The 21,552-nt window shown below is 37.0% G+C and overlaps 1 protein-coding gene and 1 pseudogene across 2 annotated transcripts in view; one reads left to right on the forward strand and one right to left on the reverse strand.

Annotated features, from left to right (window-relative positions):
• LOC112445080 (P2R1A-PPP2R2A-interacting phosphatase regulator 1) overlaps nucleotides 1–21,552 on the forward strand; it is a 67,456-nt gene that overhangs the window by 22,608 nt on the left and 23,296 nt on the right. The window contains exons 4-6 of one of the 2 annotated variants that reach the window (XM_024988621.2): nucleotides 15,669–15,761; nucleotides 16,909–16,970; nucleotides 18,672–18,769. In XM_024988621.2, coding sequence (XP_024844389.1) covers nucleotides 15,669–15,761; nucleotides 16,909–16,938 — 123 coding nt within the window. In that variant the 3' untranslated portion in view covers nucleotides 16,939–16,970; nucleotides 18,672–18,769. The remainder of the gene's footprint in view (nucleotides 1–15,668; nucleotides 15,762–16,908; nucleotides 16,971–18,671; nucleotides 18,770–21,552) is intronic. The other variant, XM_024988622.2, reaches the window with a different exon arrangement.
• LOC132344286 (annexin A2-like) lies at nucleotides 2,423–3,647 on the reverse strand (annotated as a pseudogene).

The following is a 21,552-nucleotide window of genomic DNA, read 5'->3' on the forward strand; positions in this document are numbered from 1 at the left end:
TGGAAAAACCATAGCTTTAACTAGATGGACCTTTGTCAGCAAAGTAATGTCTCTGCTTTTTAATATTCTGTCTAGGTTTGTCATGAGCTTCCCCGATAGCTCAGTTGGTAAAGAATTCACCTGCAATGTGGGAAACCCGGGTTCAATCCCTGGATTGGGAAGATCCCCTGGAGAAGGGAAAGGCTACCCACTTCAGTATTTTGCCTAGAGAATTCCATGGACTGTATAGCTCATGGGGTCACAAAGAGTTGGACACAACTGAGCGACTTTCACTTCACAGGTTTGTCATAACTTTTCTTCCAAGGAGCAAGCATCTTTTAATTTCATGGCTGCAGTCACCATCTGCAGTGATTCTGGAGCCCAAGAAAGTAGTCTGTCACTGTTTCCTTTGCTTCCTCATCTATTTGCCATGAAGTGATGGGACCAGGTGCCATGATCTTAGTTTTCTGAATGTTGAGTTTTAAGCCAGCTTTTTCACTCTCATCTTTCACTTTCATCAGGAGGCTCTTTAGTTCCTCTTTGCTTTCTGCCATAAGGGTGGTGTCATCTGCATATCTGAGGTTATTGATATTTCTCCCGGCAATCTTGATTCTAGCTTGTGTTTCATCCAGCCTAGCATTTCACACGATGTACCCTGCATATAAGTTAAATAAGTAGGGTGACAATATATAGCCTTGATGTGTACTCCTTTAGACATCAGTTAAAAATAATCACTTCCAGGAAGTCTTTCATAATTAGAAGTTTGCCACACCGTGCAATTCTCTTCTTTTGTTTTGTATTCAATAGCAATCATTTATCATTTAGATAAAGCACCACCTTGTACATAGAATGTATTATATATTTAAGTTCAAGTAATCATGTCTTTTCAATTAGATTGTAAATCTTATAAACCTAGTGTTGCACCTTCTATATTGTGAACTTTCTGGGCATTTTGAATGATGATGATATGAGCATCAGTAGCATGAATTAAACTTGTTAAAATTCTGCTTGTTTAAAGATATGTATGTGTGTGGAAATAAATATGAGAACTTTTTAAAGGTAAAACTAATTTTTTTTTAAGATTTGGTGCGTGTTACTGCACAACTTCTCAATGATTAATGCTAATATTGGGGTACATTGGGAGAGAATATCCAAAACTCTTTATTGGATAAATCTCAGTGTTTTCTACTTGCTTTGGAAAATAGATTACTTTTATAATATCCCTTAAGAGTTGGCATACAGTTTAAAAAAAAAAAAAAACATTTATTTGGTTGCATCAGGTTGTGACACATGATCTCTCATCACAGTCCGTGGAAAAATGCACAGACTCTCTAATTGTGGCATGCGGGCTCCCAAGTGGCATGTGGGATCTTAGTTTTCCAACCAGGGATTGAACCCATGTCCCCCTGCATTACAAGGAAGATTCTCAACCACTGGACCACCAAGGAAATCCGGGCATACAATTTTTTAAAAATTAGCAGTAATATCCAATGTTGGAGAAGTACAAGGAAATCAAGATTTTCATAACACTGCTGGAAAGTGAATTTGTATGAGCTTTCTGGAGGGTAGTTCAGCAATGGGTATCAACAGCCTTGTGATCCAGAAATTCCAACTCTATGAATTTATCCTAAAGAATTCATTAAGAATATATGTAAAGATTAGCTTAAAGGTTATCATAGCATTATTTATATGTGGCAACCGTATGAATGTCCTGCAACAGGGAACAGATTAAATAAATGACCTTCCTTATCTGTGTTTGAGTCCCAGTTCGAGCAATTATTAGCTGTATTACTAGGCAAGTTGCTTAATTTCTCTGACCTTCAGTTTTCTAAATTTAAAATGGTGACAATAGGGAATTCCCTGACAGTCCAGTGGATAGAACTCTGTGCTTCCTCTGCAGGGGGCATAGGTTCAATCCCTGGTCAGGGAACTAAGATCCTACAAGCCCCAGAGTACAGCCAATAAAAAAAAATGGGGACAGTGGAACAATAATGATATCTATATCATGGAGTTGTGAGAATTGAGTGGTCTAAGATACGTCTGGCACATAAATAGGTGCTTCTTATTATGGTACTTCTATAATAATGGTGTTGCAGGTGAATTTTAACATGGACAGCCTTTAAAAATGATGTTGCAGATAAATTTTAACATGGAAAGGTACTTGGAATATATTTGGGTTTTGTTTTGCTTCTGTTTACCATGCAGTGCAAAAGAGGCAAGCAAAGTGTTTTATATCATAGATTTTACTTCTGACTGTTTTGAAAGTTCATTTCTTTGACTAAAAGGAGAGACTTGCTTGGAAAACTAGGAGTGCTTAGGCAGGGTGGGGGAAAAGGCAATGCTAATGTCATCCTCATGGGGATGGGCACAAGGGGATCGTTAATAGCAAACTGATTTTGTAGAACTGTCAGCTGGAAGCACAGATGGCCCACTTCTGGACACCTGTTACATGTCAGGCATCACCCCTACAACTCAGGCAAAGCAACACTTCCCGGTAGTCACTCTTGCTGTCCTCCTGAATGTTGTAGTACAGGGCCCCAGCGCACTTTCCCTTAAATTTAGACCCAGTTTTTAATGTGTCCCCTTCCTTCACTGCACGATGCTGCTGCTGCTGCTGCTAAGTCACTTCAGTCGTGTCCGACTCTGTGCGACCCCATAGACGACAGCCCACCAGGCTCCCCCGTCCCTGGGATTCTCCAGGCAAGAGCACTGGAGTGGGTTGCCATTTCCTTCTCCAATGCATGAAAGTGAAAAGTGACACCATGTTTCTAATTAGGACTTTATCATGAATTCCTTTGCCCTTCATGGAGTTGTACGGTCAGTCAGCAAAATACAGAGGCTTCTTGTTTAAATACATTGGACCAGATTCAGGAAAGCATTTTCCTTTGACCTCCTTCTTGATCATAAGGGCTATTGCTCTTGGACCTTTCAAATACTTTCTGGAGGTGACACTTGATGCTGATCTACTTGGGGACATCAGTTCCTTTCTTCCTCATTCCAGCATTATCGAGATCTCAGTTATCTTGGGCCAGTCAGTTCATAGTCAATGACAGAGCCATCCTCTGCTCTTCTACCCTTTTCAAGGGCAACAGTCAGCTTGCAGAAGTTGCCAAATGTATCAGAAATAATGTCATTCTCTGGATCAGTGTTACACATTTCCTTGTAGACTGTTTATTTGCTGCAGCTCTTGTACATTTCCTTGTAGACTTTTTATTTGCTCCAGCTCCTGGTTGGTCCTTGAGGAGGTGATTTCATTGAGAATTTTCATCAGTCACCAGCCCCTTCACAGAGGAGCCATTGAGCTTGGAATCCTTGTACTGAGCAGGTGTTTTCAGAAGGCCCCAAATCACCTTCTCCAGGTGGCTGGACAAGTCTGACTTCACTGCTGATGCAAGTCCCTTTTCGGTCCTTCTCTGACAGGCAAAAGTAATATTATGCCTCTGTTCTTTGCTGTAGATGGTCAAATTGTTGATGATGTTGACTTCAACCACATCTTTAGTCCTGATGGCTGTTTCAGTGTTCAAAACATCCCATTCAGCATCAAAGTTGGTATATGCTTTGACTAACATGTATGCATTTGAGGTTGTATAGTGGTCACCTTCTAAACTGCACTTGCACAGAATTTAATGAACAGTAGACATTTTGATAGAACGCGGACCAGGAGCTAAGAGCTCAGGTGCTCCAGATGCAGAGCTGGCATGTGTTATTAGAAAAAATAAAAAACTCAAACTGGAAAATAGTATCTGGAAAAATAAACACTGAAATATTTTACTATGACCATTTCTGGATAGTGGGTGATGTTTTTTTCCTCATTAATTATGTTTTATACTGAGCATGTATTGATTGTTTCATAATGAGAAAAAAGTGAGTTAATTTCTGTTGAAAAAAATTAAAAATCAGGATTAATAGGTTGTGAATTTGCTTAGTATGATGTTGTAATGATGGATTTGTGTTACTATACACTTATCTGAACTCATGATGTATAACACCAAGAGTGAACTCTACTATAAGCTATGAACTTTGGTTAATGATGTGTCAATGTCATTGAAACTTGGCTGTTTCCTCCACCTTCCAGAAAATAATAAGAAAAAAACTGATTTCAGAACTATCTTAAGCAAAATATAATTGGTGAGGTAAGGCAGGAGGAGAAGAGGGTGACAGAAGATGAGATGGGTGGATGGCATCCTCGAGTCAATGGATATGAGTTTGCACAAGCTCTGGGAGTTGGCGATGGACAGGGAAGCCTGGCATGCTGCAGTCCATGGGGTCGCAAAGAGTCAGACACAACTGAGCGACTGAACAATATCTCCTTTAAAGTCATATGATAAATTGTAAAACCTAATAACAATTCAGACTATCTGCTTCATAAGAACACTTGTTTATCCAACACACATTTTCTGAGCACTCATGCTTTTCCCCCACTCCACCAGCAACCTGCTCCTCTTACTGCCTTTCTTGCCCACTATCTACCTATAGTTTCAGCTGGAACCCTCAGGCCAGTCTTTAGTTCCTTTTACTTTCTTATCATTTCTCCAATCTGCCTCCTTACCTTCATCCCTCCCATCCTTTGTTATCTTTTGCCCGGTCCATGACCCTGCTTCTAGTCCCTCTTTCCTCCACCGTCAATTTGTTCTGCATTCACTGCTAGGGTTGCCTTTCTAAAACAGATATGATCTTCTTATCTAAAATACCCTTGAGGTTAAAGAACTCAGAGACCTATTCTTTAGGTTTCCTATTGGGCTCAAAGGCTAAAGTCCAAAAACAACAACCTGGTTTCAACCAAATTTCTCCCTCAAGTTTGCTTTCTGTCATGCTCTACCATATGCCAAGTTTCAGCCACCCTGAGCCTCTCTGTTTCCCAAACATGCTTCTCTACCTGAGTATCTCTTTCCACTCCCAGAAATATATGGCAAAACCAATACAATATTGTAAAGTTAAATAAAATAAAATTAAAAAAAAAAGAATCTGCCTTCTAATACAAGGGACACTGGTCTGATCCCTGGTCAGGGAACTAAGGTTCCACGTGTCACAGGGCAGCTAAGCCTGAGCACAACTCGTGAGCCCTATGGGCTCTAGAGCCTCTGTGTTGTAACTAAGACCTGGTGCAGTCAAATAAACAGATAAATATGTATTTTTAAAAAGACTTAAAAAAAAAGTTGACAGGTTAAAAGTGTAATATTTCTGTATGGCAGAAACCAACACAATCTTGTAAAGCAATTATCTTTCAGTTAAAAATAAATACTTTTTTTTTAAAAAAAACAATAAATGGAAAAAATATAATTGCTTATTAAAAAAAAAAAGAAATAGCCTCCTTTCTTTTCTCTAATGAATTCCTGCACTCTTCTGTGAAGCGAGCTCCAACACCCTAGGCAGAATTATTTTCCTTGTCCTTTGAACTCCTATGAATCCTAACTTGTCCTGGCACTTACCTGTGGCCTAGTTCTCCCAACCTGGACTTTGAATTTCTAAAAGACAGGAAAATGTCTTATTTATCTTTGGATCCTCAGGGCCTAGCACAGGGCTTTCACGTATGGTAGGTGCTCATTAAACATGTTTACATGCACAATTCAATGTGATCTTAAGATATAATGTGAATGTAAGATATGTTTTATTCATTATCTAGCATATCTAGCATTTCAAGAGCCAATCAGGCTACAGATGGAATGGATAAATGAATTCTAAACATAATTCTCAAGCCTTATTTTCACACAGCTTTACATCTCTCTGTTCTTTCATCTCCCTCTTGTATGGTTCTTCATAAGCTTTGAGAAAAGACCAAAAAGGAGAAAATAGTCCTTCAAAAGACAAAGGGCCAAGACCAGCCATCTCCAAACTTTTTGGCACCAAGGACAAATTTCGTGGAAGACAGTTTTTCCATGGACATGGGTGGGGGTGATGGAGTGGGGTGTGAACGGTTCAGGCTGTAATGCAAGAGATGTGGCGTAGAATATGAAGCTTCACTCACATACCTCCTGCTGTGCAGCCCACTTCCTAAAAGGCTACAGACCACTATAGGTTGGGGACCCCTGGCCTAGACAAGTATCCGACCAAGCAAGAGTAAAATGTGCTGAATTCCTTGAACGTGATTGCCCTTCAGTTCAGTTCATTTCAGTTCAGTCGTTCAGTCATGTCTGACTCTTTGGGACCCCATGAATCACAGCACGCCAGGCCTCCCTGTCCATCACCAACTCCCAGAGTTCACTCAAACTCATGTCCATCGAGTCGGTGATACCATCCAGCCATCTCATCCACTGTGGTCCCCTTCTCGTCCTGCCCCCAATCCCTCCCAGCATCAGGGTCTTTTCCAATGAGTCAACTCTTCGCATGAGGTGGCCAAAGTATTGGAGTTTCAGCTTTAACATCGGTCCTTCCAATGAACACCCAGGACTGATCTCCTTTAGGATGGACTGGTTGGATCTCCTTGCAGTCCAAGGGACTCTCAAGAGTCTTCTCCAACACCACAGTTCAAAAGCATCAATTCTTCGGTGCTCAGCTTTCTTCACAGTCCAAATCTCACATCCATACGTGACTACTGGAAAAACAATAGCCTTGACTAGACGGACCTTTGTTGGCAAAGTAATATCTCTGCTTTTCAATATGCTATCTAGGTTGGTCATAACTTTCCTTCCAAGGAGTAAGCATCTTTTAATTTCATGGCTGCAATCACCATCTGCAGTGATTTTGGAGCCCCAAAAAATACAGTATGACACTGTTTCCACTGTTTCCGCATCTATCTGCCATGAAGTGATGGGACCAGATGCCATGATCTTAGTTTTCTGAATGTTGAGCTTTAAGCCAACTTTTTCACTCTCCTCTTTCACTTTCATCAAGAGGCTTTTTAGTTCCTCTTCACTTTCTGCCATAAGGGTGGTGTCATCTGCATAGCTGAGGTTATTGATCTTTCTCCCAGCAATCTTGATTCCAGCTTGTGCTTCTTCCAGCCCAGTGTTTCTCATGATGTACTCTGCATATAAGTTAAATAAGCAGGGTGACAACATGCAGCCTTGATGTATTCCTTTTCCTATTTGGAATCAGTCTGTTTTTCCATGTCCAGTTCTAACTGTTGCTTCCTGACCTGCATATAGGTTTCTCAAGAGGCAGGTCAGGTGGTCTGGTATTCCCATATCTTTCAGAATTTTCCATAGTTTATTGTGATCCACACATTCAAAGGCTTTAGCATAGTCAATAAAACAGAAATAGATGTTTTTCTAGAACTCTCTTGCTTTTGAGATGATCCAGCGGATGTTGGCAATTTGATCTCTGGTTCTTCTGCCTTTTCTAAAACCAGCTTGAACATCTGGAAGTTCATGGTTCACGTACTGTTGAAGCCTGGCTTGCAGAATTTTGAGCATCACTTTACTAGCGTGTGAGATGAGTGCAATTGTGCGGTAGTTTGAGCATTCTTTGGCATTGCCTTTCTTTGGGATTGGAATGAAAACTGACCTTTTCCAGTCCTGTGGCCACTGCTGAGTTTTCCAAATTTGCTGGCATATTGAGTGCAGCACTTTCACAGCATCATCTTTCAGGATTTGAAATAGCTCAACTGGAATTCCATCATGTCCACTAGCTTTGTTCGTAGTGATGCTTTCTAAGGCCCACTTGACTTCCCATTCCAGGATGTCTGGCTCTAGGTGAGTGATTGCCCTTAGTCATTCTTTATTATGAAAGTTCAGTTTCCCCAGCTAAATTTCAAGATGTTTGGAGTTATTTTGTTTGTTTCTTTAGTATGCTTATTAAATTGTTGTTGTTGTTGTTTAGTTGCTAAGTCATGTCTGACTCTTGGGCTTCCCTGGTGGCTCAGCAGGTAAAGAATCGCCTGCAAAGCAGGAGACACAGCAGATGTGGGTTCAATCCCTGGGTTGGGAAGATCCCCTGGAGGAGGGCATGGAAACTCATTCCAGTATTCTTGCCTGGAGAATCTCATGGACAGAGGAGCCTGGCAGGCTTTAAGAATACTGGAGTGGATTGCCATTTACTTCTCCAGGGGATCTTCCCAACTCAGGGATCAAACCCGTGTCTCCTGCATTGCAGGCAGATTCTTCACCACTGAGCCACTAGGGAAGCTCATGCTTATTACATTAGCTACTGATTTAATGACCATTTCAGTTTTTTTTGGGTAATGCCTATCACTGCTGCTGTTGCTGCTGCTAAGTCGCTTCAGTTGTGTCTGACTCTGTGCGACCCCATACACGGCAGCCCACCAGGCTCCCCCGTCCCTGGGATTCTCCAGGCAAGAACACTGGAGTGGGTTGCCATTTCCTTCTTCAATGCATGAAACTGAAAAGTGAAAGTGAAGTCGCTCAGTCGTGTCCGACTCTTAGTGACCCCATGGACTGCAGCCTACCAGAGTCTTCCATCCATGGGATTTTCCAGGCAAGAGTACTGGAGTGGGGTGCCATTGCCTTCTCTGATGCCTATCACTAAGTTTTGATAATAAGCTAAAACTGGCAAGGAAAAATGAAGTGATTTTAAGATCTTTGAGCCTTGAGAAGGGAAAGCTAGAGATAAACTGTTCTATTGATGTTCTTCTGCCCTGTATTTATGTTAATGGTTATTTTGTTCTGTTATGATATATAGAGATTTTCAATTAGTATAATTTTCAGACAAGATTCAATTGTCTGAATCTTTAAATTTAATTAGTGCTATTGATAGCATGCATCAGGCACTCAAGAAATACTTTAGGCCATTCAACATTGACTTAATGTTTAGAAATAATCAGAAACATTAAAGAAAACTTGACTTTTATCTTCTAAATTCGTTTGTGCCATCTTCTCCCAGTCATGCTTCTGTCAGTCACCTCCATCAAATCAAACAGGTAGGAAGTTTTGAAAAACGGACAGCTGTTCATTAAAAAAAAGTAAATTTTGTTTTTCTTTTCAAAATACCTATGGTCAAATAAATCTAAGTGAGGTCACAAGTGATTAAATTTTTAATTCCACGAATGGTTTCTTTATTTTTTTTTCCCCACAAATGGTTTCTTTAAAAAAAAAAACAAAACAAAATCCAAAACAACTAAGGAGACCTCTATTTATTTGGGTTACTAACTATTTTAATAAATTTATAGTTTCCTGAAATACTGCATACTCTTTTACCTTGAATCTAGCTTCTTCAAGGGATCTCAAAGATGATGAATGCTATATATGGAAATTAATTTTCAAGTTCATAATAGTCATAGTTTATCATAGTTTTCTTAATCCCAGATGCAGAAATTTTTTGACACATTTAATGATCTTTATGCTATCATTTTGTGTTCACTTCTCAGTGATCTGAGTTCAGGGACACATTCTATCTGTCTTATGTTGTATGTGTGTGTGTTTAATAATAAAAGTATAATACAGAATGAAATCTTTGATTTTTCCAAGGCTTAGCCACAGAATTCAAAAGATTAAATCACCAGGATTTTTTTTTTTCACCCAACTACAAGCAAACTTTTGTTCAAGTGGGGGAGCTTAACTGTTATTAAGCACTTATTATTCACTTAGCTCTATAATAGGTCCCATCTGTGGGCTCATTTCATCCTACAAGAAATTTACAAGGTCAGAAACCAAAGATGTTCAGCATTAACAAATATCAAGCCAAGACTTAGCCCAAAATTACTGAATTCTTTTACAGCTACTCTCACCAAGTTCCAGTGGCACAAAACCCAGACTGTCCTGTAACCCTAGGTTTTATTTCTCCAGCTCCTGCTTCCTCTCCCTCTCTCTCCTGCACCATGGCTTCCCTAGGCCCCACTTATCATCCACTTGCAAGAAAGTATGGTTTAAAGGATTCTTTTACTTTTTAATCGGAGAAGGCAATGGCACCCCACTCCAGTAGTCTTGCCTAGAAAATCCCACGGACGGAGGAGCCTGGAAGACTGCAGTCCATGGGGTTGCTGAGGGTCGGACATGGCTGAGCGACTTCACTTTCACTTTTCACTTTCATGCATTGGAGAAGGAAATGGCAACCCACTCCAGTGTTCTTGCCTGGAGAATCCCAGGGACGGGGGAGCCTGGTGGGCTGCCGTGTATGGGGTCGCACAGAGTCGGACACGACTGAAGTGACTTAGCAGTTACTTTTTAATGAATAAGATATTCTTTTGCTGTTTGTCTTTGTGAGTATGTAGCCATTTAAGACATTCTTAATGAAAGAACCTAAAGCTAGTAGTTAAAGTGACCTCTGGTTTATTTGTGCAGTTTTCTTTTCTTCCCCTAAATTAGACCAGATATTTAAAAATTGATTATATATTTCTATCTGATTATGAAGTTTGAAAATCAGGACTAATTCAACTGGTTATTAATATAAACTGTAAAGCAACTTACTTCTATAGTGGCAGATTATATATTATAAACATTTAAAATGAAACACAAGTGGTGATCATTTTTGTAATATATGGAAATATTGAATTGCTGTGTTGTACACCTGGAACTAACATAGCATTGTAGGTCAATTATACTTCAGTAAAAAATAAATTAAAACTTTTAAAATTTAAATAAAATTGTAACACAAAAATTAAAACTAAAATAAAATGAAGCACAAGTAGATAATGAATGAAATGGGAAAACAGAAACAACATTAACTTTCAATCTGGGTGCTGACTGACTGGAAAATTAAGGGTTATTTTCAGCAGTTTAATGGTCTGATAAATATCTTAAGTTACATATTTCTTTACATGTCTTCTTTAACCATGACTTCTTTTTAGCTATTAAACTTAACCTTTTAGGTACAAAACAGAAATGTGTGTTTCTTGCCTCATTACATTTTGAACTTTCACTATGACATTAACAAAGGCAATTATTTAATTTCATTTCGTTTTTTAGTAAAATGGGGGAACTAATAGTAGCTACGTTATAGGATTATTGTGAGGATGAAAAGATTTAATATATGTGTGGTGCCTGGCACACTACATTAAAAGTTGTTTAATGGAAATTTTAAAACACACAAAAAAGAACCTCCATGTATTCAGTATCCAGCTTTAACTATTGATTACATTTTGTACATCATTTTTCAACTATCCCCTTTTATTTTGGGGGTAGGAGGGTGCTTTAAAGTATATCTCTGATATCTTTTTAACCTTAAATACTCTGTATGAATCTGAGGATGTTTTATTTCACATAAACACAATGCCATCGTCACATCTAATGGAGTTATTCTTTAATTTTATTGAATAACAAGTCCATGTTAAATTTTCCTGATTCTCCAAAAAATGCCCTTTTCAGTGATTCAAACATGTTCCAGCCATGATCTTTTAGGTTACTTTTATTTAAAACAGCCTTCCTCTTCTGATTTTGTTCCATGCCACTTACTTACTGAAGAAACAGGCCATTTGTCTTATGAAAAGCCCCACATTTTGATTCTGCTTCCAGGTGCCAGTGTTTGATATACTCTTTTATTCCTTGTATTTCCTACAAACTGATTGGACTATACTTGCATTTATTTTAAAATAAGCACACAGTCCCAAGTTAATATTAGGTTCTGGGTCAACATTTAAGTAAGGGTATGGTTTAAGTTACCCTTTTTCTACTAGGCAGTTAATGGGCAATTTCTCCTTGACTCTAGTTGTTAGTTGTTTTCTAGGCATTAGAGAGCTTGAGAACATCAAGTGAGAAGTTAATTTTCTTTTTTTTTTCAGCTCTGAGATATAATTAACATATAACATTGTGTAAGCATAAGGTCTATAATAATTTGATATATATATATATATATATATATATATATATATATATATATATTGCGAACCTGTCAGTCCTAAAGGAAACCAACCCTGAATATTCATTGGAAGGACAATGCTGAAGCTGAAGCTCTGGTACTTTGGCCACCTGATGTGAAGAGCTGACTCATTGCAAAAGACCCTGATGCTGAGAAAGATGGAAGGCAAAAGGAGAAGGGGATGGCAGAGGGATGAGATGGTTAGATAGCATCACTGACTCAATGGACATGAATTTAAGCAAATTCCAGGAGATAATAGAGGACAGACAAGCCTGGTATGCTGTAGCCCATGGGGTCACAGAGGTGGACGTGACTTAGAGACTGAATAACAACAAAGCAATGACATTAGATTTCTGTGATTTGGTTTTGAGTTTTCCTTGGAACCTGCAAAGTACCTACTGTCTCTTACTTCTCTAAGGGAATAGCTTAACTTGTTTTAAAGAAACTTAATTTGATCTTAGTTTGCAAATTGTTTTATTCTTTCAACAAGAATTCATTGAGGAATGTGCCACTGGGCAACTAAAATCTCTCAGGCATACTGTCCTTCAGAGAGCAAAAGTGGGTGACTTACTATTTTCTTTTTAGATACTAAGGGACTGAAAACCAACTTCAGTGCTCAAGTGCAGCAAATCTCCTTAACCTAGGTTTCTACCATACAGTACTCTTTGCCCTTGACAGTTACATAGCTTTTGACCTTTTATCCTTATTTTAACAATCTTATTTTATTATAAACTATCTCATATCCATTTGAGAAATTGGCAAGATATAAATAATAGAAGTGTCCACCCACTTTTACTAACGATCCTAAAATAGTTGATGTTGGGGAATGCTTCAACTTTCAATGGGAAAAACAATATGCAAAATTCTGTCCTACTTCTGGGAAAACTTACTCTTTACTTGTGAATTGAGTGAATTACAAAATACTTTGAGCTTCTCACTATACAAAAGCATCTAAATAAATGTTAAATGGAAGAACTATACTAACAATTACATTTTGTTGAAATGTGATTCCATTATTTTAAAAGACTGATTAACTTCTTAAACTTCCTTTCCCAATTTCCCTCATTTTCCATAATGGCATCAAATAGTCTCCCAGTTTTAAGACTCAGAGCTATAGGTTCATCTTCAGTTCTTCCTTATTTTTCGACTGTATCCTATTAAGCATCTAATCCTATTAATTCTTCCTTGACAATATCTTCTCTGTTCCCATTACTACTTTCTTCTGTCCCTTGGGTCTAGATTACAGTAATAATATTCTAATTATATTCTAATAGATTTCCTACCTCTGCTAGTTTAGTCTGACTTCCACAATCAACACCAAAGTAGCTTTTTAAAAAATCAACATTATTTCACCTTTTTCTCTCCTGTGTAAAAAGTTAGAATGCTTCCCATTACCTTTTGAGTACTAATAAGAAGAGATAGGCTGTATTGAGCACTTACTATGTGCCAGACCTTTTAACAGGAACTGTATAACCACCTCATTATCCTTATTATTCGCATTATCATCTTCATAGGATCAAGAAACTGAGGCTCAGGTTAAGCTGTTTGCCTAAGGTCACACAGGTAGTAAGTTATAGAGCTGGGATTTGGCTCAATTCTGTTTGGCTCCAGAATCTGAGGTCCTAACAACTATGCTATTCTGCCCAAACTCATTAAATTCAAAATCTTCAATTATTTAAGATTCTATAAATCTGATGCTCTCTTACCACTCCAGGTTTCTTTCTTGTTTATAGTGCAAATTCTTATCCAGCCAAGCTAGTCTCACTATTCTCCAATCTGCATATTCTTTCTCTCCTCTAAACCTTTGTTCATATGATTCCTTCTGCTTTTTGGTATCATATCCAAAAAATCATTGCCAAATGGCACAAAGATTTTGCCCTATTTTTTCTCATTTGTTACCTATGCTTTTGGTGTCGTATCCAAAAAATCATTGCCAATGACTAAGTCCAATGACACTAAGTCCAATGACACTAAGCTTTTGCCCTATGTTTTCTTCAAAGAGTTTTATAGTTTTATGTTTAGGTCTTTGGTCCATTTTGAGTTAATTTTTGTATATAGTGTAAGAAAGAGTTCAACTTCATTCTTTTGTATATGGATGTTCAGTTTTCCAAGCACTATTTACTGAAAAGATCATTCTTTCCCCCTTTGAATGGTGTTGACATCCTTTTGAAAATCAATTGACCATATATCCAAGGGATTTTTTTTAGGCTCTCTCTATTCTATTTCATTGGTCTGTATGCCTCTCCTCATGCCAGAACCACACTGTTTTAATTACTGTAGCTTTGTGTAGTGACTTTTGAAATCAGGTAATGTGAGTCCTCCAAAGTTTATTCTTCTTTCTCAAGATCGTTTTTATATTTCTTCAAAAAATGTCATTGAGGTTTTGATAGGCATTACCTTGCATCTGTAGATCACTTTGGGTAGCATTGCCTTTTTAACAGTATTGTCTTTTAATCCACAAACACAGGATGTCTTTCCATATGTGGGTTATTTTTAAAGTAACTATTTATGTGAAAAACACACACTATAAAAAGGTCAAACAATATGGTAAAGTACAGAGAAAGACATTAAAAGACACTTGCTTCTTGGAAGAAAAGCTATGACCAACGTAGACAGTGTATTAAAAAATAGAGACATTACTTTACCGACAAAGGCCCATATAGTCAAAGCTATGGTTTTTCTGGTAGTCATGTATGGATGTGAGAGTTGAACCATAAAAAAGACTGAATGCCAAAGAATTGATGCTTTTGAGCTGTGGTGTTGGAGAAGATTCTTGAAAGTCCCTTGGACTGCAAGGAGATCAAACCAGTCAATCCTAAAGGAAATCAGTCCTGAATATTCATTAAAAGGACTGATGCTGAAGCTGAAGCTCCAGTACTTTGGCCACCTGATGCAAAGAGCTGACTCACTAGAAAAGACCCTGATGCTGGGGAAGATTGAAGGCAAGAGGAGAAGGGGACAATAGAGGATGAGATGGTTGGATGGCATCACTGATTCAATGGACATGGGTTTGAGCAAGCTCCGGGATTTGGTGAAGGTCAGGGAAGCCTGGCGTGCTTCAGTCCATGGGGTCGCAAAGAGTCAGACATGACTGAGTGACTGAACAACAACAACAACAGAGAAAGACAAAACAAATTGCTACGAACCTCACTACACATTGATAAGGGCTGCTAACTTTTGGAAGAAGGCAATGGCAACCCACTCCAGTACTCTTGTCTGGAAAATTCCATGGACAAAAGAGCCTGGTAGGCTCCATAGGGTCACAGAGACACGATTGAAGCAACTTATCACAGCATAGCACCTGAAGAATGAATAGATAACCTCTGGAGGCTGTCATTTTTCATGTTTTGTTACTAAAACAATTTTTAGAGGCTGTTAGAGTCCTTTAACTAACTCAGTTCTAATTACTTTAAGTGTTGGTATGAGTGAGTGAGTAAATCTCCAAGTGTGTTAGGAGGAAGAAAGAAACATGTAATATAACTTTACTTGTGTCTTGGAAAAGAAAAGGGCATATTTTAAAGTCCTGAATTGTGCAGTCCTGATTTTGTCCATGTAAAAAAAATCTATAAACATTTTTATAGCTGTTTATTTTTGCTGTCCCATTTGTATCTTAGTTTTAACCAAATCTTCTTTGATCCTTTCCTGGACAAGTACTGTAGTTTTTGATAATAAAGCACGGGTCAAATCCAAAGAGAAAGATTGAAATTTAGGATTTGTGTATATATTAAGTATTGCTCAATGTTGAGTACCCACATTCTAGGTCTTTTTGGAAGTGTGAGGGAAACCCCTCACCAGGTATGTAGCTCTCTTTCCCCAAAGCAAGTTTCCTTTGCTTATTGAAGTGAATCTTGGGTTTCCTGCTTGCTTTAAGATGATGAGAGCTCCACGGTACAACCACTAATGCAGTAAGGATTCCCTTCCCCATGCCATATCTGTCACCCTCAGTATTTGATAAGTAAGCAATAGGTGCTACAGTTGTTCACTGCTTTCTGCTTATACAGAAGAACAACGAGGTACAGAAACCATCCTCTGCAAACTGCACTGATTTAATTCCAGCATCTGCAGCAGTTTCCCTCACCGAGGTGACTGGCAAGGTAAGAAAGGAGTGTCTAAAAGTCTGTGTGCCTTGAAATATTTGTAAGACTTAAATGTTTCACTTTTGAGGGATATATTTTGCTATAGTATGTCTGATTCTAAATGATAGTTCTCCCTTCCTTTTCGTTTCTTAAACTATTATCTACGTATTACAAAAGTCACCAACTTTTAGGTACATGATTTGATTAATTTTGGTAATTGTGTACAATCTTGTAACTGTAACCATAATCAAGATATAGAACAATTTTCACACTCTAAACAGTTTCCTCATGATCTTTTGCACTTGATCTCCTTCCCCACTACCTCCACCCACTCTGGGAAACCACTGATCTGCTTTCTGAGAAAAGTGGTGGTTTTAAAACCTCTGTTCCAATTCGGTGTTAGCAATGTTTTTCTCCATCACTACAAACTTGTGTGAGATGCACTGGCTTGCCTCCAAGTCCTATTCCTAGTCCTATGCAATGATTTACAATGTAAGTTTCTATTGTATGAAAATACTAAATTGCTTATAAAACAAGAATTTGGGAAAACTTAAAAGAAATTACACCGAGTTCAATCCCTGGCTGGGAAACTAAGATCCTGAAAGCCACAAGGTACAGCACCCCCCCAAAAAATATATATAGATCCAGTTTCCATGACAACCGAAAAAGTAATGTCAATGCCATTGTTTTGTTTTATCATTTTGTGTTATTGAAATGAATCAAGTGACTAAGAACATGTGAGAACATGTGAACATATGAAGAATCAGTAATTCATTAAGACTGTCTGACATAGTTTTCCTCTGACTCAGCTTGTTCATAAGGATCAGAGTTAACTCTTAAATGAACTTTTAACAACCATACCCTCTTATTCATCCATGATTTTCACCTGGACTCAAGGCAGGTCAGAGCCAGGACTGTGTGTCCTTCTAGCTTTTCCCCCCACAACTTGGGAAAATCCTGAATCCTTATAAATTACAAGTCAGTTTGCTGTCCTGAGGCTTTCCTGTTTTTACCTACATTTAGAGACAAACAATGAAATCATGTATTGTGGGATACTATATAAAGTTCTCTTTTAGTGTATATCTTTAGATCTGTTATAATGAAATAGTCACAGCTGATCTTATTCAAATGTTTTCTTATAATGATTATGATAATTTTATTTTAGAAGAAGTCAAAGTGCCGCCAGTACTATTAGATCAAGTGTCCTTGGCCCATTAAAAGGAAAAGGTACTTTTATCTGCCAACAGAAATAACTTATTATTTTTACAAGATATCATATAAAATCAAGTATTATACATAAATTCATTTAAAAGGATTTAGTTATTTAAAATATATTTGATTAATTACTAGAGGCCATTTGTCTTACTTAAATGAAACTATATGTAAAGACATTTTGAGAGCTATCAAGTGCCATATAAATGTGAATTGAAAACCTCAGTTCCAGTTTAGTCAACTAGTTGCCTTAAATACCTTCTGAAACAAGAAGGGGAATGAATAAACAGACTGAGTCAGTTATCAAGTATTCTGCTGAATCTCAACCCCTGCGCTGCCCTGCCACCACACATACACATTAATATCGTATGAATAAGTTGACACAAATTAGATCCACTTACAACACTAAAAAATATATACTAATGTGTATGTCATTTGATGATTAACTTGTTTATGTGGGCTATTTTTGGTTAAATATATGGAAAATGACCCACCTACTCAGTAATAAAAGGATAGGGAAAGAACAGCAGTTTTGTGTTTTTTTTTTTAAACTCCTGCAGTCCTGGATCCCATTTCTCATCCCTGACTCACTAAGCTATTTATTTCCTTTTTTTTTCTTGATATAACTACTGAATTATAGGCTTAGTACAAAGTTTAACTATAATAGGGAGGGGAAATGGATAAATGGGAAAGAGAGTAAACTTAAAAATGTATATTTGTGAAAAATCTATTAACATGGGAAAGAAGAAGGAGAAAGAAGAGGAAATGGAAGGGGAGAGGTAAAGGAAGAAGGAGGAACGTAAAACTAGAGAAAAGGAAACTTAAATGGATTTCAGTGTTCCATGCATTTGGCATAAATTAGTGGCAGTCTTCCTAACAACATAACAAACTCAGTGTGTTCTCATTATGTTCTAAGACTTAGAAGAGAATGGCTTCCCTAGTGGCTCAGCAGTAAAGAATCCACTGGCCAATACAGGAGACATGTGTTCGATCTCTGGGTCAGGAATTTCCCCTGGAGAAGGACGTGGCAACCCACTCCAATATTCTTGCCTGGGAAATCCCATGGACAGAGGAGCCTGGCGGGCTACAGTCCATGCGGTCACAAAAAGGTCAGACACAACTTAGTGACTAAACACACACAATAAGTTATAAACTTGATCATCAGTTTTACTCACATTCAGACCTGGTTATCATGTTAATGTGTAACACTTTCTTCAAAGTCAAGGTTTTGACAATGCAGTTTTCTGTGATTAAATGCTTTCCATAGTATTGAAAAAATATATTTGTTCATTGTATGCTACAAAAAAATCCATCTACTTAGTTCATTGTGTATGTTTAGCAAAATAAGGATAGCAATAACTTGAAGTTTTAAAATAAGGAATGAGGTTAAATTATGATATGTCCTTAATACATAGCTTTATAAACACATGTAGAATTTAGTTAATAATGAGAAAAATTATAATCATAAAAAAGTAGATTACATATCACATTATTTAAAGTGCAAATCCAATTTTGTTTAAAAAAAGCAATCACGTATACACACATATTCAGGAACTACTGAAAACAGTGATCTCTGGATAATTGCAATGTAAAAATTTTTCCTTTTGTTTTTCTTTTATAAATTAATTGCAATGAAAAGTTTTACTTTTGCAGTTGAAAGCATAATAAACACATTAGATAAAATATATCTACCTTGATGTGCATTCTTTGTCATAGGTGAAATGACATCTCAACACCATTCAGAGAGAATTTTCCAAGACACAACCAACATGCTTTCTTCTGATACTAATCCCAGTGTTTGATAGGAATGTTTGGTAAGTATTAACATGAGACTTTGAGCATTCATTGGCCACTTTTGGTTTTTCAGTCTACTTTGGCTATTGTACATATTCAAAAGTGTGGTATATTATGAAATATTTTTAATAAGTTTTATAAAATGACTATCCCAAATGGATACTGTTAACTTTAGTTCTTCTACCCAACACTTAGTATATGGTAGACACATTTTTAGAAGTGGGCTTTTGGCGTTAGATTAAGAGGTATTAGAGAAATATTAACACATAAAAATGCAAGCTTGGGAAAGAGTCATCTGCCCATCTTTTCTACCTTGGATTTTTGTGTACTTTTTTAGGCTGAGCATATGATTTAAAAGTGTGCCAAGAAAGCAACTTTTAATAATCAAAATGGAAAATACAGAGAAGGGATTTTTATTATCATTACTGTTGGTTTTGTTTCACTCCTCTTATGAAACTGCTCCTGTAACCAGTGCCAATCCCTTGTTCATTTTGCATTCATTTGTACACAAAGCGCAGAGATCTCTTGAATTCTGTTATCAATGAGTGGCATTTTCTTTTCCTAATCTATCCTCAGATGTTCTTGATAGAAACAACAGTAGTGCAGGATCATCTCAATTCACCAGCGAAAATCAGCACTGTCACAAACTCTCCTGTGTTGCCTTCTGATTCTAGTTCTCCATTGTAATTGATGAACTTTCAACTAAATGATTCACTCATCCCAAGACTTTCTCCCCAGTGGAGAAACACACATGCACTCACTTGCTTGATCTCTCTCTCACACTCATACACATGTTGGATCAGTAACAGAATTGTCTGTGATATAACTGACTATTTCTTATTTATCTTTTTTTCTCAATTTCCTAAAATTCTGTTTACAGAACTTGCATGTCTAATTCCTGTGTATGCTCTTAAAAGCAACGTAGTGATTCATGTTGATGTATGGCAAAACCAATACAATATTGTAAAGTAATTAGCCTCTGATTAAAATAAATTTAATTAAAAAAAAGGCAACATAGTAATACTTTCAAAGATATTTTCCAAACAAGATGTATCTTGAAGATACAATCATACATCTTCAGGTTGCTAATATATAGAAACATCCTGCGCCTTGACTTTAAAAAAAAAAAAAAATTGAGAGCTCTATTTATGTGAATAAAAAATAAATAAAATTTACATTCTAATGAAATATAATTGTTCCATTAATCAACAGGTAAAATGATTTTGAAAATTATGTGCTGAATATTTATGCTAGTTTTTTTTAATATTTTCAGTAATTGCTAGTTTCCATTCTGTAAAGAAAAATCATCTATCAAAAGCAGTTTTAAAAACTAAGCTAGTTATACTGTACTGATCCAAGGATTGCCAATTTTTCACATGAATCCTTGGATGTTTAATTTGTTGCGAAGAAATATGTAGGGGAGGCAAGATGAATGGAAGCTAATTGACTAGCAAGAAAATTATATGTAATTGGGGCCTCACTCAATTTGTACTTAACCTGATTATCCCTGATCAATTTTGTATTCTAATTAAGTGTGAAAAAAGACAATGTGGATAAATTGTGGTCTTTTGCATTCTATGAATTACCTTGTATTCATCATCATGACTACTGATTTGATTAAATTGAGTAAATTGTCTAACGGGCTTAATATGTTAGGGCTTTTCTGCAAGAATCATGTGCTTCCAGTTATTCCCAAAGGGTTATAAAGATTTGTTTAAAACCCAATTTTCTCTTCAAAAGTCTTAAGGATCTTTTAAATAAGAAAAATCATCTGTTAAAAATTTTAAATCTAAAGTAAGTGCTCTAAGTAATTGGGGCTAGTATTAGCATTTTGAAAAATAGAAATGTGTTATATCTTCATGAAATGAAGTTGAGAATTGGTTTAAATTTCCTCAGCTAATGAAGGTAGAAATGGCTATCTAAAATATTTATTAAATGTTTTTCTTTGTCATTAGAAATAATCAGAATGATTGAAATCTGATGTACGCATATCCCACGTGGGAAAAAGATAGGCATCAAGAACCTTTTGTCAATGGCCCTGATGGAATTGATTAGAATGGATATATATTGTGTCTGTGTTGGGGGAAGGGCAGATTCTATTCACCTATGGATAAATGAAACTGAATATTTCTGAGATGACTGGGATCATCCTGAAGCTGGGATAGGATTCTACAAATCGACTAAGGACACGTGAACTATGAATATTGCCTTTGTTATTTACCTTCTTGCCAGACATTAGTTGATGAGTTGTGAACATATAAGGGGGCTCTCACAGAATGAGGTATGATTCCAGTGATGTTACTTGCTGAAATTATATATTGACCAAAAAAAGGTCCCCATGCATTATTTGACACTTCAGCCAAAAAAAAAAAAAAAAAGAGTTTTTCAGAATGATCAAAGACTAAGGATAGAGAAAGTAAGCAATGGGGGTGAGACTGTAACACACTGTGTGAGGAACTTTCACCCAGAAATCTTGGTGATCTTGACTATCTCATCCTAATACACTTTTTTTCAACTCAGACAATTTCTTTCACTCTATTTTCTTAGTTTTTATTGTTTTAGTTGAATCCTAGGGTGCCACAACTCACTATAATATGCTCAGAATTGAGGACCTTTGAACTTGTATATTGGGAGGCTCCATTTCTTAAATGATTTTCCATTTATTAATTTTCAGATCAAAGCAATTCTAAGTTTTACATGAGATATTTTGTAGTTAAGTTTTAAAAATTATAATAAGACTATGTTTTGTAATTCTAAACATGCCGAGGAACTGCCATACCAATTTTCCACAGAGAAGGACATG

Source organism: Bos taurus, chromosome X, assembly GCF_002263795.3.
Source record: "Bos taurus isolate L1 Dominette 01449 registration number 42190680 breed Hereford chromosome X, ARS-UCD2.0, whole genome shotgun sequence".
NCBI lineage: Eukaryota > Metazoa > Chordata > Mammalia > Artiodactyla > Bovidae > Bos > Bos taurus.